At 52.7% G+C, this 13,859-nt stretch overlaps 1 protein-coding gene across 4 annotated transcripts in view; it reads left to right on the top strand.

Annotated features, from left to right (window-relative positions):
• The first annotated feature begins 1,581 nt into the window (after positions 1-1,581).
• LOC109878641 (P2X purinoceptor 1) overlaps positions 1,582-13,859 on the top strand; it is a 68,357-nt gene continuing 56,079 nt past the window's right edge. For 2 of the 4 annotated variants that reach the window (XM_031807596.1, XM_031807595.1), the window contains exon 1: positions 1,582-2,064. In XM_031807596.1, the coding sequence (XP_031663456.1) occupies positions 1,880-2,064 (185 nt within the window). In that variant the 5' untranslated portion in view covers positions 1,582-1,879. The remainder of the gene's footprint in view (positions 2,065-13,859) is intronic. The other 2 variants (XM_031807597.1, XM_031807598.1) reach the window with 2 other exon arrangements.

The raw sequence follows: 13,859 nt of genomic DNA, 5'->3' as shown, positions 1-13,859 counted from the left end.
CTAGGGCCAAGTATTTAAGACACGCGTGATTTAGCTTGAACACTGCAAACTACAGTAAGTCAATCAGTACAACTGAAGTATTTAATATGCACTTGACCCAGCCCTGGACTAGAAGTAACCTTTGTCAGAGCTTAGAGCAGTAGCTCAGATTGCTACTGTTTACGTAGGCTATACGCCTGTAACAACCACGTATAAATAGGGCTAATTGTGTGGTAATTTTGAAGTTTTAAATGCTAGCTCATTTGCTATTCAAAAAGTTGGGATAAATAACGCATTTAAATTGTACTTTCCATTGCTGGCCAGAGATATGAGTTTAAAGATTCTATTTGAAATCAACATGGCAACATTTTTGTGCGTTGTTGTTGTGTTGAACTCATTCCTAAGCAACACACAGCACCAGTAAATGAATTGCGTTTCGTTTCCACGGTTCTGTGTTGATCAAACAGATACAGTTTAATTACATTCAGAACAGAAGATTTCCTTTGATCAACCTATTATTAATCTAACTCTCTGTCTGTCTGTATCTGTCTGTCTGTATCTGTCTGTCTGTCTGTCTGTGTGTATCTGTCTGTCTGTCTGTCTGTATCTGTCTGTCTGTCTGTCTGTATCTGTCTGTGACATTTTTATTAATCTAACTTGTATTATTTGTTTAATCTTTCATTAATGTATTCATTTATGTCTCAATACTTTGTGTTGGCTACCCCCTACCAAAAATAAATGTCATTAATGTATTCATTTATGTCTCAATACTTTGTGTTGGCTACCCCCTACCAAAAATAAATGTCATTAATGTATATAACATATGTAATGAAGCTGGCAACATAGTCCAAGTTCATTTAATTCCTTCACATAGCATAATTTGTCCCTGGTTGAGAAATAGAGAATGAATCATCATTGAGAGGAGTGTCTGACACCTGCCTGGTTCTGGGGGAAGTGAACTCTGTCTGTCTGTGTGTCTGTGTGTCTGTCTGTCTGTCTGTCTGTCTGTCTGTCTGTCTGTCTGTCTGTCTGTCTGTCTGTCTGTCTGTCTGTCTGTCTGTCTGTCTGTCTGTCTGGTCTGTCTGTCTGTCTGTCTGTCTGTCTGTCTGTCTGTCTGTCTGTCTGTCTGTCTGTCTGTCTGTCTGTCTGTCTGTCTGTCTGTCTGTCTGTCTGTCTGTCTGTCTGTCTGTCTGTCTGTCTGTCTGTCTGTCTGTCTGTCTGTCTGTCTGTCTGTCTGTCTGTCTCTGTCTGTCTGTCTGTCTGTCTGTCTGTCTGTCTGTCTGTCTGTCTGTCTGTCTGTCTGTCTGTCTGTCTGTCTGTCTGTGTCTGTCTGTCTGTGTGTATCTGTCTGTCTGTCTGTCTGTCTGTCTGTGACATTTTAATTGTGTGATGAACAACAACAAAAAACCATCCAATATACATTTGGGGAGCTGTTGTTGTAGGCTAAGTTTAGGTCAAGCGTGTCCCTGCTATCTCTGAACACCAGGAAGACAGTGTCACGGGGGGGGGGGGGGGGGGGGGGGGGGGGGGGGGGGGGGGGTTTGCTGGTGTGAGAAGGATGTCTGTGACAGATGTTGAATGATCTGATCAGTGGCTCAGTGGAGTCATTGTTTGCTTTAATGGACTGGGGACACCTTAGTGACATCTTGGTTTACGGCAAGATAGTATTTGTTTGTTTTGGAGTGAGGGAGAGAGAGAGAGGTTTTCTAGGTTAGTGAATGAGGAAGTGTGAGAGAGGGAAGGGTGACGGGGAGGAGGACCGCCTGTGAGGAGAGAGAGAGAGAGAGAGAGCGAGAGAGGGAGAAAGTCCAACACTGCTACTGAAACGTGTCAGCTGTTGGTTAAGGGAGGCTGAAGAATAATTAAGGGAGGCTGAAGAAGGGAGGTAGAGAGAGAGTGTATGTATACCAGTGGGGTTGAGAGACCTTCTCTCCAGCGGAGCAGCAAGATGAAGAGTTTCATCACAAACACCCTCTCTGACTTCTTCTTCGAGTACGAGACCCCCCGTCAGGTGCTGGTACGGAGCAGGAGGGTGGGGGTCGTGTGCCGATTGATCCAGCTGGGGGTCCTGGCTTACATCATCGGGTAAGTCCCCTCCCCTTTTAAAGGATTCTACAAACTCAAGAGTGGACTGCATGTAGAGTTAGTTAGAGCTGTTGACATCATGTTCCAGCATGTCTATGGCTAAGAAATTCCTCGACTGCACTATCCATGACCCAGCTTTTCTTATTTTCATGGCTTGTTACATGACTTGGGGTAATGGCGATCTTCACGAAGTACAACACTACTGTTAATTCATCAAGAGACCTCTAACCAAATCAAGGTGTGATATTTAAGGGTGATGACTTTATAACTACTTTGGCAACAATTATTTTTTGCATACAGGAGGGATGTAATGTATGGTATGGAACTCTCTTGTGGATGAATGACATTTGGTCTAGTTCAGGTTTGATAATTAAGTGTGATGAGTCTAATAACTTACTCTAAATGCAAACAGAAACTATATATTTTTTTTGCGTACAGGATGAATGGATGTTAACAGAAACTATATTATGAGTGTCTGTTGTGGCAGTTGAAGTTCACTGAAAAAAATATATAAACGCAACATGTAAAGTGTTCATTGTTTCATTCAAAAATGTTTGCATAAATTTGTTTACATTCCTGTTAGTGAGCGTTTCTCCTTTGCCAAGATAATCCATCGACCTGACAGGTGTGGCATATCGAGAAGCTGATTAAACAGCATAATCGTTACACAAGTGCACCTCGTGCTGGGGCCAATAAACATCCACTTTAAAAATGTGCAGTTTTGTCACATAAAACAATGCCACAATTTAATCAAGTTTTGAGGGAGTGTTCAATTGACATGCTGACTGCTGGAATGTCCACCAGAGCTGTTGCCAGAGAATTGAATGTTCATTTCTCTGCCATAAGCCGCCTCCAACATCGTTTTAGAGAATTTGTCAGTACGTCCAACCGGCCTCACAACCACAGACCATGTGTAACCACGCCAACCCAAGACCCCGGGGGGGGGGGGGGGGGGGGGGGGGGGGGGGGGGGGGGGGGGGGGGGTGTTCTGTCTGCAATAAGCCCTTTTTGGGGGAAAAAACTAATTCTGATTGGCTGGACCTGGCTCCCCAGTGGGTGGAGCTGCACCCCTCCCCAGTCATATAAAATCCATAGATTAGGGCCTAATTTATTTATTTAATTTGACTGTTTCCTTGTATTGAACTGTAACTAAGTAAAATCTTTGAAATTGTTGCATGCTTTGTTCATATTTTTTGTTGTTAAGTGTATTTATCTGGAGAAATAGTGAGGATGATGGAACAACAGCTGGCATGTTATACAGTTTACTGTAAGCATAGGAGCTAGAGATGAGCTACAACCAGAGACATCAGTCTGGGGTAATAACAAATTAGTCATAGTGGGCAGGACAAGCAAGGAGGTGGGCAGAGCCAGGATCCTATTGGTGCATTATAGGAAATATTTGCATGTTTTGGTTAGAGAACGCCTACTCTGGGAAGTGTGCGTGTGCAATAACTGAATTCGCCTTTGCACTCCTTCTAAACAACGCAATTTTTTTTGCATCTTTGGCAAAGGGTCTTACAAAACTATATTGAGATGAAATGTTTCATCGATGAGTATGTTGGCCAAAATCCATCTCCCACTGACTGCCACTGGGATTCCTCTCACTACCATATTTGGGGACATATCTGTCTCATGGTTCTATCTGTGGTAATGCCCTTCCCAGCCCATAGAGATTCATGTCGAGACAACATAACTGCATTTTGGGCAACTTGCTCAGATAGATAGTCACATTGGACCAAATCTCTTAGCTTGTAAACTTGCTACCACATGTAGGTTTGCAAATAGGATGATGATTCATGGAGGATGAATTCATTCCTTGGAAAGAACAGTGCTTTTTCATTTTGTACAATGTATATTTAATGTTGTACTTTGTTCTATCTTAATGGAGACAGACTGTGTTATGTTTCAACAAAACAAATGACTTGTTAACACTTGTTAACACTTTCTGTGTGTGCATGCCTGCGTGTGTATTCTGTCTGTAGACATCTTCAGGTATCCTGTCTGTAGACATCTTCAGGTATCCTGTCTGTAGACATCTTCAGGTATCCTGTCTGTAGACATCTTCAGGTATCCTGTCTGTAGACATCTTCAGGTATCCTGTCTGTAGACATCTTCAGGTATCCTGTCTGTAGACATCTTCAGGTATCCTGTCTGTAGACATCTTCAGGTAGCCAGACTTTAGGACCTACAGGATGTAAGATAGGCTTTGGCTCACACAGATAACAATCAAACAATGACATGTCAAGTCGATTCTCTGTTGAAAACACATCAGAGAAACATACAGCACTCAGCTCTGCGGATGAAGTCATACCTGAATTATCAGATGTTTTCTCTTCCTACTGTGTCGTCTCAAAGTGACCTCAGAGATGTACATTTCTTGGGACATTTTCAGGACAGGTTTCTCAGAGAGAGTCCACACGACAGCATCTAGAACAACAAGCTTTACCTTTTTGTACGGTGACAGGACGTTGTCATGATGCTAATCAAGGTTCATCTTTCTCTTTATCATTGGTCCTAAACACTCTTATCAGGGCGAAATTCCAAACCACATTCAAGGTTGAACGTTATCACCACCAAAAGAATGCAGAAAAGTTCTCTTTGACTATAAAGTAAAGGTTTAATGGGTTTGTCCCTGAAAGTTAGGTGGTTATCTCCAGTCTCTGTTGATATTAGTGAGTGACCCCTGAGCACAACAGTTATTCTGTCAGCGTGAAACCGTTTCCCACCTCCCCACCCTCCATCCTCTCTCCCATCCTCCCTCCCTCCATCCAATCCTCCCTCCACCCCTGCCCCTGTCGTTTCCTACTTCCATCCCCACCTCTCTCCCTTTCTCCCTCCATCCCCACCTACCTCTCTCCCTTTCTCCCTCCATCCCCACCTACCTCTCTCCCTTCATCCCCACCTACCTCTCTCCCTTTCTCCATCCATCCCCACCTACCTCTCTCCCTTTCTCCCTCCATCCCCACCTACCTCTCTCCCTTTCTCCCTTTCTCCCTCCATCCCCACCTACCTCTCTCCCTTTCTCCCTCCATCCCCACCTACCTCTCTCCCTTTCTCCCTCCATCCCCACCTACCTCTCTCCCTTTCTCCCTCCATCCCCACCTACCTCTCTCCCTTTCTCCCTCCATCCCCACCTACCTCTCTCCCTTCCTCCCTCCATCCCCACCTACCTCTCTCCCTTCCTCCCTCCATCCCCACCTACCTCTCTCCCTTCCTCCCTCCATCCCCACCTACCTCTCTCCCTTCCTCCCTCCATCCCACCCACCTCTCTCCCTTCCTCCCTCCATCCATCCCCACCTACCTACCTCTCTCCCTTCCTCCCTCCATCCCCACCTACCTCTCTCCCTTCCTCCCTCCATCCCCACCTACCTCTCTCCCCTCCTCCCTCCATCCCCACCTACCTCTCTCCCTTCCTCCCTCCATCCCACCCACCTCTCTCCCTTCCTCCCTCCATCCATCCCCACCTACCTCTCTCCCTTCCTCCCTCCATCCATCCCCACCTACCTCTCTCCCTTCCTCCCTCCATCCCCACCTACCTCTCTCCCCTCCTCCCTCCATCCCCACCTACCTCCATCCCCACCTACCTCTCTCCCCTCCTCCCTCCATCCCCACCTACCTCTCTCCCTTCCTCTCTCCATCCCCACCTACCTCTCCCTTCCTCCCTCCATCCCCACCTACCTCTCTCCCTTCCTCCCTCCATCCCCACCTACCTCTCTCCCTTCCTCCCTCCATCCATCCCCACCTACCTCTCTCCCTTCCTCCCTCCATCCCCACCTACCTCTCTCCCTTCCTCTCTCCATCCCCACCTACCTCTCTCCCTTCCTCCCTCCATCCCCACCTACCTCTCTCCCTTCCTCCCTCCATCCCCACCTACCTCTCTCCCTTCCTCCCTCCATCCCCACCTACCTCTCTCCCTTCCTCCCTCCATCCCCACCTACCTCTCTCCCTCCATCCCCACCTACCTCTCTCCCTTCCTCCCTCCATCCCCACCTACCTCTCTCCCTTCCTCTCTCCATCCCCACCTACCTCTCTCCCTTCCTCCCTCCATCCCCACCTACCTCTCTCCCTTCCTCCCTCCATCCCCACCTACCTCTCTCCCTTCCTCTCTCCATCCCCACCTACCTCTCTCCCTTCCTCCCTCCATCCCCACCTACCTCTCTCCCTTCCTCCCTCCATCCCCACCTACCTCTCTCCCTTCCTCCCTCCATCCCCACCTACCTCTCTCCCTTCCTCCCTCCATCCCCACCTACCTCTCTCCCTCCATCCCCACCTACCTCTCTCCCCTTCCTCCCTCCATCCCCACCTACCTCTCTCCCTTCCTCCCTCCATCCCCACCTACCTCTCTCCCTTCCTCCCTCCATCCCCACCTACCTCTCTCCCTTCCTCCCTCCATCTCCACCTACCTCTCTCCCTCCCTCCCTCCATCCCTCCCTTCCTCCCTCCCTTCCTCCCTCCATCCCTACCTCTCTCCCTTCCTCCATCCCTACCTCTCTCCCTTCCTCCCTCCATCCCTACCCTCTCTCCTTTCCTTCCCTTCCTCCCTCCATCCCCACCTACCTCTCTCTCCCTTCCTCCATCCATCCCCACCTACCTCTCTCCCTTCCTCCCTCCATCCCCACCTACCTCTCTCCCTTCCTCCCTCCATCCCACCTACCTCTCTCCCTTCCTCCCTCCATCCATCCCCACCTACCTCCATCCCCACCTACCTCTCTCCCTTCCTCCCTCCATCGCGCCACCTACCTCTCTCCCTTCCTCCCTCCATCCCACCTACCTCTCTCCCTTCCTCCCTCCATCCCCACCTACCTCTCTCCCTCCATCCCCACCTACCTCTCTCCCTTCCTCTCTCCATCCCCACCTACCTCTCCCTTCCTCCCTCCATCCCCACCTACCTCTCTCCTTCCTCCCTCCATCCCCACCTACCTCTCTCCCTTCCTCCCTCCATCCCCACCTACCTCTCTCCCTTCCTCCCTCCATCCCCACCTACCTCTCTCCCTTCCTCCCTCCATCCCCACCTACCTCTCTCTCCCTTCCTCCCTCCATCCCCACCTACCTCTCTCCCTTCCTCCCTCCATCCCCACCTACCTCTCCCTTCATCCCCACCTACCTCTCTCCCTTCCTCCCTCCATCCCCACCTACCTCCCTTCCTCCCTCCATCTCCACCTACCTCTCTCCCTCCCTCCCTCCATCCCTCCCTTCATCCCTTCCTCCCTCCATCCCTACCTCTCTCCCTTCCTCCCTTCCATCCCCACCTACCTCTCTCCCTTCCTCCCTCCATCCCCACCTACCTCTCTCCCTTCCTCCCTCCATCCCACCTACCTCTCTCCCTTCCTCCCTCCATCCATCCCCACCTACCTCCATCCCCACCTACCTCTCTCCCTTCCTCCCTCCATCCCCACCTACCTCTCTCCCCTCCTCCCTCCATCCCCACCTACCTCTCTCCCCTCCTCCCTCCATCCCCACCTACCTCCATCCCCACCTACCTCTCCCCTCTCCTCCCTCCATCCCCACCTACCTCTCTCTCCCTTCCTCCCTCCATCCCCACCTACCTCTCTCCCCTCCTCCCTCCATCCCCACCTACCTCCATCCCCACCTACCCTCTCCTCCCTTCCTCTCTCCATCCCCACCTACCTCTCTCCCTTCCTCCCTCCATCCCCACCTACCTCTCTCCCTTCCTCCCTCCATCCCCACCTACCTCTCTCCATCCCCACCTACCTCTCTCCCTTCCTCCCTCCATCCCCACCTACCTCTCTCCCTTCCTCCCTCCATCCCCACCTACCTCTCCTCCCTTCCTCCCTCCATCCCCACCTACCTCTCTCCCTCCATCCCTCCCTTCCTCCCTCCATCCATCCCTACCTCTCTCCCTTCCTCCCTCCATCCCCCACCTACCTCTCTCTCCTTCCTCCCTCCATCCCCACCTACCTCCCTTCCTCCCTCCATCTCCACCTACCTCTCTCCATCCCTCCCTCCCTCCCTCCCTTCCTCCCTCCCTCCCTTCCTCCCTCCATCCCTACCTCTCTCCCTTCCTCCCTTCCATCCCCACCTACCTCTCTCCCCTCCTCCCTCCATCCCCACCTACCTCTCTCCCTTCCTCTCTCTCCATCCCCACCTACCTCTCTCCCTTCCTCCCTCCATCCCCACCTACCTCTCTCCCTTCCTCCCTCCATCCCCACCTACCTCTCTCCCTTCCTCCCTCCATCCCCACCTACCTCTCTCCATCCCCACCTACCTCTCTCCCTTCCTCCCTCCATCCCCACCTACCTCTCTCCCTTCCTCCCTCCATCCCCACCTACCTCTCTCCCTTCCTCCCTCCATCCCCACCTACCTCTCTCCCTCCATCCCTCCCTCCATCCATCCTACCTCTCTCCCTTCCTCCCTCCATCCCCACCTACCTCTCTCCCTTCCTCCCTCCATCCCCACCTACCTCCCTTCCTCCCTCCATCTCCACCTACCTCTCTCCCTCCCTCCCTCCATCCCTCCCTTCCTCCCTTCCTCCCTCCATCCCTACCTCTCTCCCTTCCTCCCTTCCATCCCCACCTACCTCTCTCCCTTCCTCCATCCATCCCCACCTACCTCTCTCCCTTCCTCCCTCCATCCCCACCTACCTCTCTCCCTTCCTCCCTCCATCCCACCTACCTCTCTCCCTTCCTCCCTCCATCCATCCCCACCTACCTCCATCCCCACCTACCTCTCTCCCTTCCTCCCTCCATCCCCACCTACCTCTCTCCCCTCCTCCCTCCATCCCCACCTACCTCCATCCCCACCTACCTCTCTCCTCTCCTCCCTCCATCCCCACCTACCTCTCTCCCCTCCTCCCTCCATCCCCCACCTACCTCCATCCCCACCTACCTCTCTCCTCCTCCTCCCTCCATCCCCACCTACCTCTCTCCCTTCCTCCCTCCATCCCCACCTACCTCTCTCCCCTCCTCCCTCCATCCCACCTACCTCCATCCCCACCTACCTCTCTCCCCTCCTCCCTCCATCCCCACCTACCTCTCTCCCTTCCTCTCTCCATCCCCACCTACCTCTCTCCCTTCCTCTCTCCATCCCCACCTACCTCTCCTCCCTTCCTCCCTCCATCCCCACCTACCTCTCTCCCTTCCTCCCTCCATCCCCAACTACCTCTCTCCCTTCCTCCCTCCATCCCCACCTACCTCTCTCCCTTCCTCCCTCCATCCCCACCTACCTCTCTCCCTTCCTCCCTCCATCCCCACCTACCTCTCTCCTTCCTTCCTCCCTCCATCCCCACCTACCTCTCTCCCTTCCTCCCTCCATCCCCACCTACCTCTCCTCCCTTCCTCCCTCCATCCCCACCTACCTCTCTCCCCTCCTCCCTCCATCCCCACCTACCTCCATCCCCACCTAACCTCTCTCCTCTCCTCCCTCCATCCCCACCTACCTCTCTCCCTTCCTCCCTCCATCCCCACCTACCTCTCTCCCCTCCTCCCTCCATCCCCACCTACCTCCATCCCCACCTACCTCTCTCCCCCTCCTCCCTCCATCCCCACCTACCTCTCTCCCTTCCTCTCTCCATCCCCACCTACCTCTCTCCCTTCCTCCCTCCATCCCCACCTACCTCTCTCCCTTCCTCCCTCCATCCCCAACTACCTCTCTCCCTTCCTCCCTCCATCCCCACCTACCTCTCTCCATCCCCACCTACCTCTCTCCCTTCCTCCCTCCATCCCCACCTACCTCTCTCCCTTCCTCCCTCCATCCCCACCTACCTCTCTCCCTTCCTCCCTCCATCCCCACCTACCTCCCTTCCTCCCTCCATCTCCACCTACCTCTCTCCCTCCCTCCCTCCATCCCTCCCTTCCTCCCTTCCTCCCTCCATCCCTACCTCTCTCCCTTCCTCCCTTCCATCCCCAACCTACCTCTCTCTCCCTTCCTCCATCCATCCCCACCTACCTCTCTCCCTTCCTCCCCTCCATCCCACCTACCTCTCTCCCTTCCTCCCTCCATCCCACCTACCTCTCTCCCTTCCTCCCTCCATCCATCCCCACCTACCTCCATCCCCACCTACCTCTCTCCCTTCCTCCCTCCATCCCCCACCTACCTCTCTCCCCTCCTCCCTCCATCCCACCTACCTCCATCCCCACCTACCTCTCTCCTCTCCTCCCTCCATCCCCACCTACCTCTCTCCCTTCCTCCCTCCATCCCCACCTACCTCTCTCCCCTCCTCCCTCCATCCCCACCTACCTCCATCCCCACCTACCTCTCTCCCCTCCTCCCTCCATCCCCACCTACTCTCTCCCCTCCTCCCTCCATCCCCACCTACCTCTCTCCCTTCCTCTCTCCATCCCACCTACCCTCTCTCCCTTCCTCCCTCCATCCCCACCTACCTCTCTCCCTTCCTCCCTCCATCCCCACCTACCTCTCTCCCTTCCTCCCCTCCAATCCCCACCTACCTCTCTCCATCCCCACCTACCTCTCTCTCCCTTCCTCCCTCCAATCCCCACCCTACCTCTCTCCTTCCTCCTCCATCTCCCACCGACCTCTCTCCCCCCCCCCTTCCTTCCCGTCCATCCCACCTACCTCTCTCCCATCCCCTTCCTCATCCATCTCCCTACCTCTCTTCCCTTCCTCCTCCATCCCCACCTACCTCTCTCCCTTCCTCCGTCCATCTCCAACCTAACCTCTCTCCATCCCATCCCTTCCCTTCCCTTCCTTCCTCTCCTCCATCCCTACCTTCCTCTCCCTCCATCCCTACCTCTCCTCCCTTCCTCCCTCCATCCCTACCTCTCTCCTTCATCCCTACCTCTCCCTGCCCCCTCCATCCCTCCATCCCTTCCTCCTCCATCCCTACCTCTCTCCCTTCCTCCATCCCTACCTCTCTCCCTCCTTCTCCCTCCCTCCATCCCCACCTCCTACCTCTCTCCCTCCTCCATCCATCCCCACCTACCTCTCTCCTTCCTCCATCCATCCCCACCTACCTCTCTCCCCCTTCCTCCATCCATCCCCACCTACCTCTCTCCCCTTCCTCCCTCCATCCCCACCTACCCTCTCCTTCCTCCCCCATCCCCTCCATCCCCACCTACCTCTCTCCCTTCCTCCCTCCATCCCCACCTACCTCTCTCCCTCCCTCCATCTCTCCCTTCCTCCCTACCTCTCTCCCTTCCTCCCTCCATCCCTACCTCTCCCTTCATCCCTACCTCTCCCTTCCTCCCTCCATCCCTACCTCTCTCCCCTCCCTCCATCCCTCCACCTCTCCCTTCCTCCCTACCTCTCTCCCTTCCTCCCTCCATCCCTACCTCTCTCCCTCCCTCTCCTCCCTACCCTTCCTCCCTTCCTCCCTCCATCCTCCCTCTCCCTTCCTCCCTCCATCCCTCCCTTCCCCTCCCCTCCATCCCTACCTCTCCCCTTCATCCCTACCTCCCTTCCTCCCTCCATCCCTACCTCTCCCCCTCCTCCTCCCTACCTCTCTCCCTTCCTCCCTCCATCCCTACCTCTCCCTTCATCCCTACCTCTCCCTTCCTCCCTCCATCCCTACCTCTCCCTTCCTCCCTCCATCCCTACCTCTCCCTTCCTCCCTCCATCCCTTCCTCCCCCTCCATCCCTACCTCTCTCCCTTCCTCCATCCCTACCTCTCTCCCTTCCTCCCCTCCATCCCTACCTCTCTCCCTTCCTCCCTACCCCTCTCCCTTCCTCCCTACCCCTCTCCCTTCCTCCCTACCTCTCTCCCTTCCTCCCTACCTCTCTCCCTTCCCCCCTCCATCCCTACCTCTCTCCCTTCCTCCCTCCATCCCTACCTCTCTCCCTTCCTCCCTCCATCCCTACCTCTCTCCCTCCCTACCTCCATCCCTACCTCTCTCCCTCCCTACCTCTCTCCATCCCTACCTCTCTCCATCCCTACCTCTCTCCCTTCCTCCCTCCATCGCTACCTCTCACCCACGTGCCACAGCTTTCAGGCCACGTGAGCTCAGGCCGTGATGAACATGGAGCGAGACGTGACTAAGGAGCCTGTCTAGGACTCTCTTAATCAGGGCCCTGCAAGACTTTAACAGCTCAGAGATCAAAAAAATAAAAATCACTGGTCTTTCAGCCATGGATCAGACAACTATGGGCCTTAGGAAGACTAGGAAGACTCATAGGAGCTCTTATCTGAAAAACACAGTGCGCTCAGGAAGAGCCACAAAAGACAATCACACATCAGAAAGATCTGTCGCTTGGTCTGTTGGACTTTCTCTGTCTGTCTGTCTTCAGGTCCGTCCGTCCGTCCGTCCATGTGGACCTCCATTCCAATTCAGAGACAACAGCAGCGATGGGATTTATAGTCATAGCTTGATGCAGACATCCAGTTGAAATGTACCAGTTTCTTTTTCAAAAGTTGAATATCATCCAAACAAGTGAGTGAGTGAGTGCATGCGAGCATGTGTGTGTGTGACACTTGTGATTTCAGCTGTAAGGCAGGGTCAGGGAGTTGTAGATGTGTTTTACATCCTGTCTCTGGGGCTTGATGCTAATAGTTTATTGCTTTATACCTCCTTTATATAACACCAGTATCCATCCTTTATAACATACACCACCGTTCAAAGGTTTGGGGTCACTTAGAAATGTCCTTGTTTTTGAAAGGAAAGCACATTTCCTGTCCATTAAAATAACATCAAATCGATCAGAAATACAGTGTAGACATTGTTCATGTTGTAAATGACTATTGTAGCTGGAAATGGCAGATTTTTTTAATGGAATATCTACATAGGTGTACAGAGGCCCATTATCAGCAAGCATTACTCCTGTGTTCCAATGGCGCGTTGTGTTAGCTAATCCAAGTTTATAACTTTAAAAGGCTAATTGATCATTAGAAAACTCTTTTGCAATTATGTTAGCACAGCTGAAAACTGTTGTGGTGATTAAAGAAGCAATAAAACTGGCCTTCTTTAGACTAGTTGAGTATCTGGAGCATCAGCATTTGTGGGTTCGATTACAGGCTCAAAATGACCAGAAACAAATCACTTTCTTCTGAAATTCGTCCATCTATTCTTGTTCTATTCTTGTTCTGAGTCTATTCAGTCTATTCTTCTGAGAAATGAAGGCTATTCCATGCGAGAAATTGCCAAGAAACTGAAGATCTCGTACAATGCTGTGTACTGCTCCCTTCACAGAACAGTGCAAACTGACCCTAACCAGAATAGGAAGAGGAGTGGGAGGCCCCGGTGCACAACTGAGCAAGAGGACAAGTACATTAGAGTGTCTAGTTTGAGAAACAGACACCTCACAAGTCCTCAACTGGCAGCTTCATTAAAAAGTACCTGCAAAACACCAGTCAACGTCAACAGTGAAGAGGAGACTCCGGGATGCTGGCCTTCTAGGCAGGTCCTTTTACAGCTGCACCATTGAGAGCATCCGACCGCAAGGCACTACAGAGGGTAGTGCGTACGGGCCAGTACATCACTGGGGCCAAGCTTCCTGCCATCCAGGACCTCTATATCAGGCGGCGCCAGAAGAAGGCCCTAAAAATGGTCAAAGACCAGCCACCCTAATCATAGACTGTTGTTTTCTCTGCTACCGCACGGCAAGTGGTACTGGAGCACCAAGTCTAGGTCCAAGAGGCTTCTCAACAGCTTCTACCCCCAAGCCATAAGACTCCTCAACAGCTAATCAAATGGCTACCCAGACTATTTGTATTTTCTTAAAACTGCATTGTTGGTTAAGGGCTTGTAAGTAAGCATTTCACTGTTCGTCACATGTGACAAATACAATTTGATTTGGGATTTTGGATTTACTTTTAGGTATGTCTAAATTTTGCCGTTTACATTTAAGAAGTTTTAAGATATCAGATGTTTTGTTTATAAATACTT

The sequence above is a fragment of the Oncorhynchus kisutch genome, linkage group LG28, assembly GCF_002021735.2.
Source record: "Oncorhynchus kisutch isolate 150728-3 linkage group LG28, Okis_V2, whole genome shotgun sequence".
In the NCBI taxonomy this organism is placed as follows: Eukaryota; Metazoa; Chordata; class Actinopteri; order Salmoniformes; family Salmonidae; genus Oncorhynchus; species Oncorhynchus kisutch.
The sequence above is the reverse complement of the archived record's forward strand: the minus strand, read 5'-3'. Positions and strand labels throughout refer to the sequence as shown.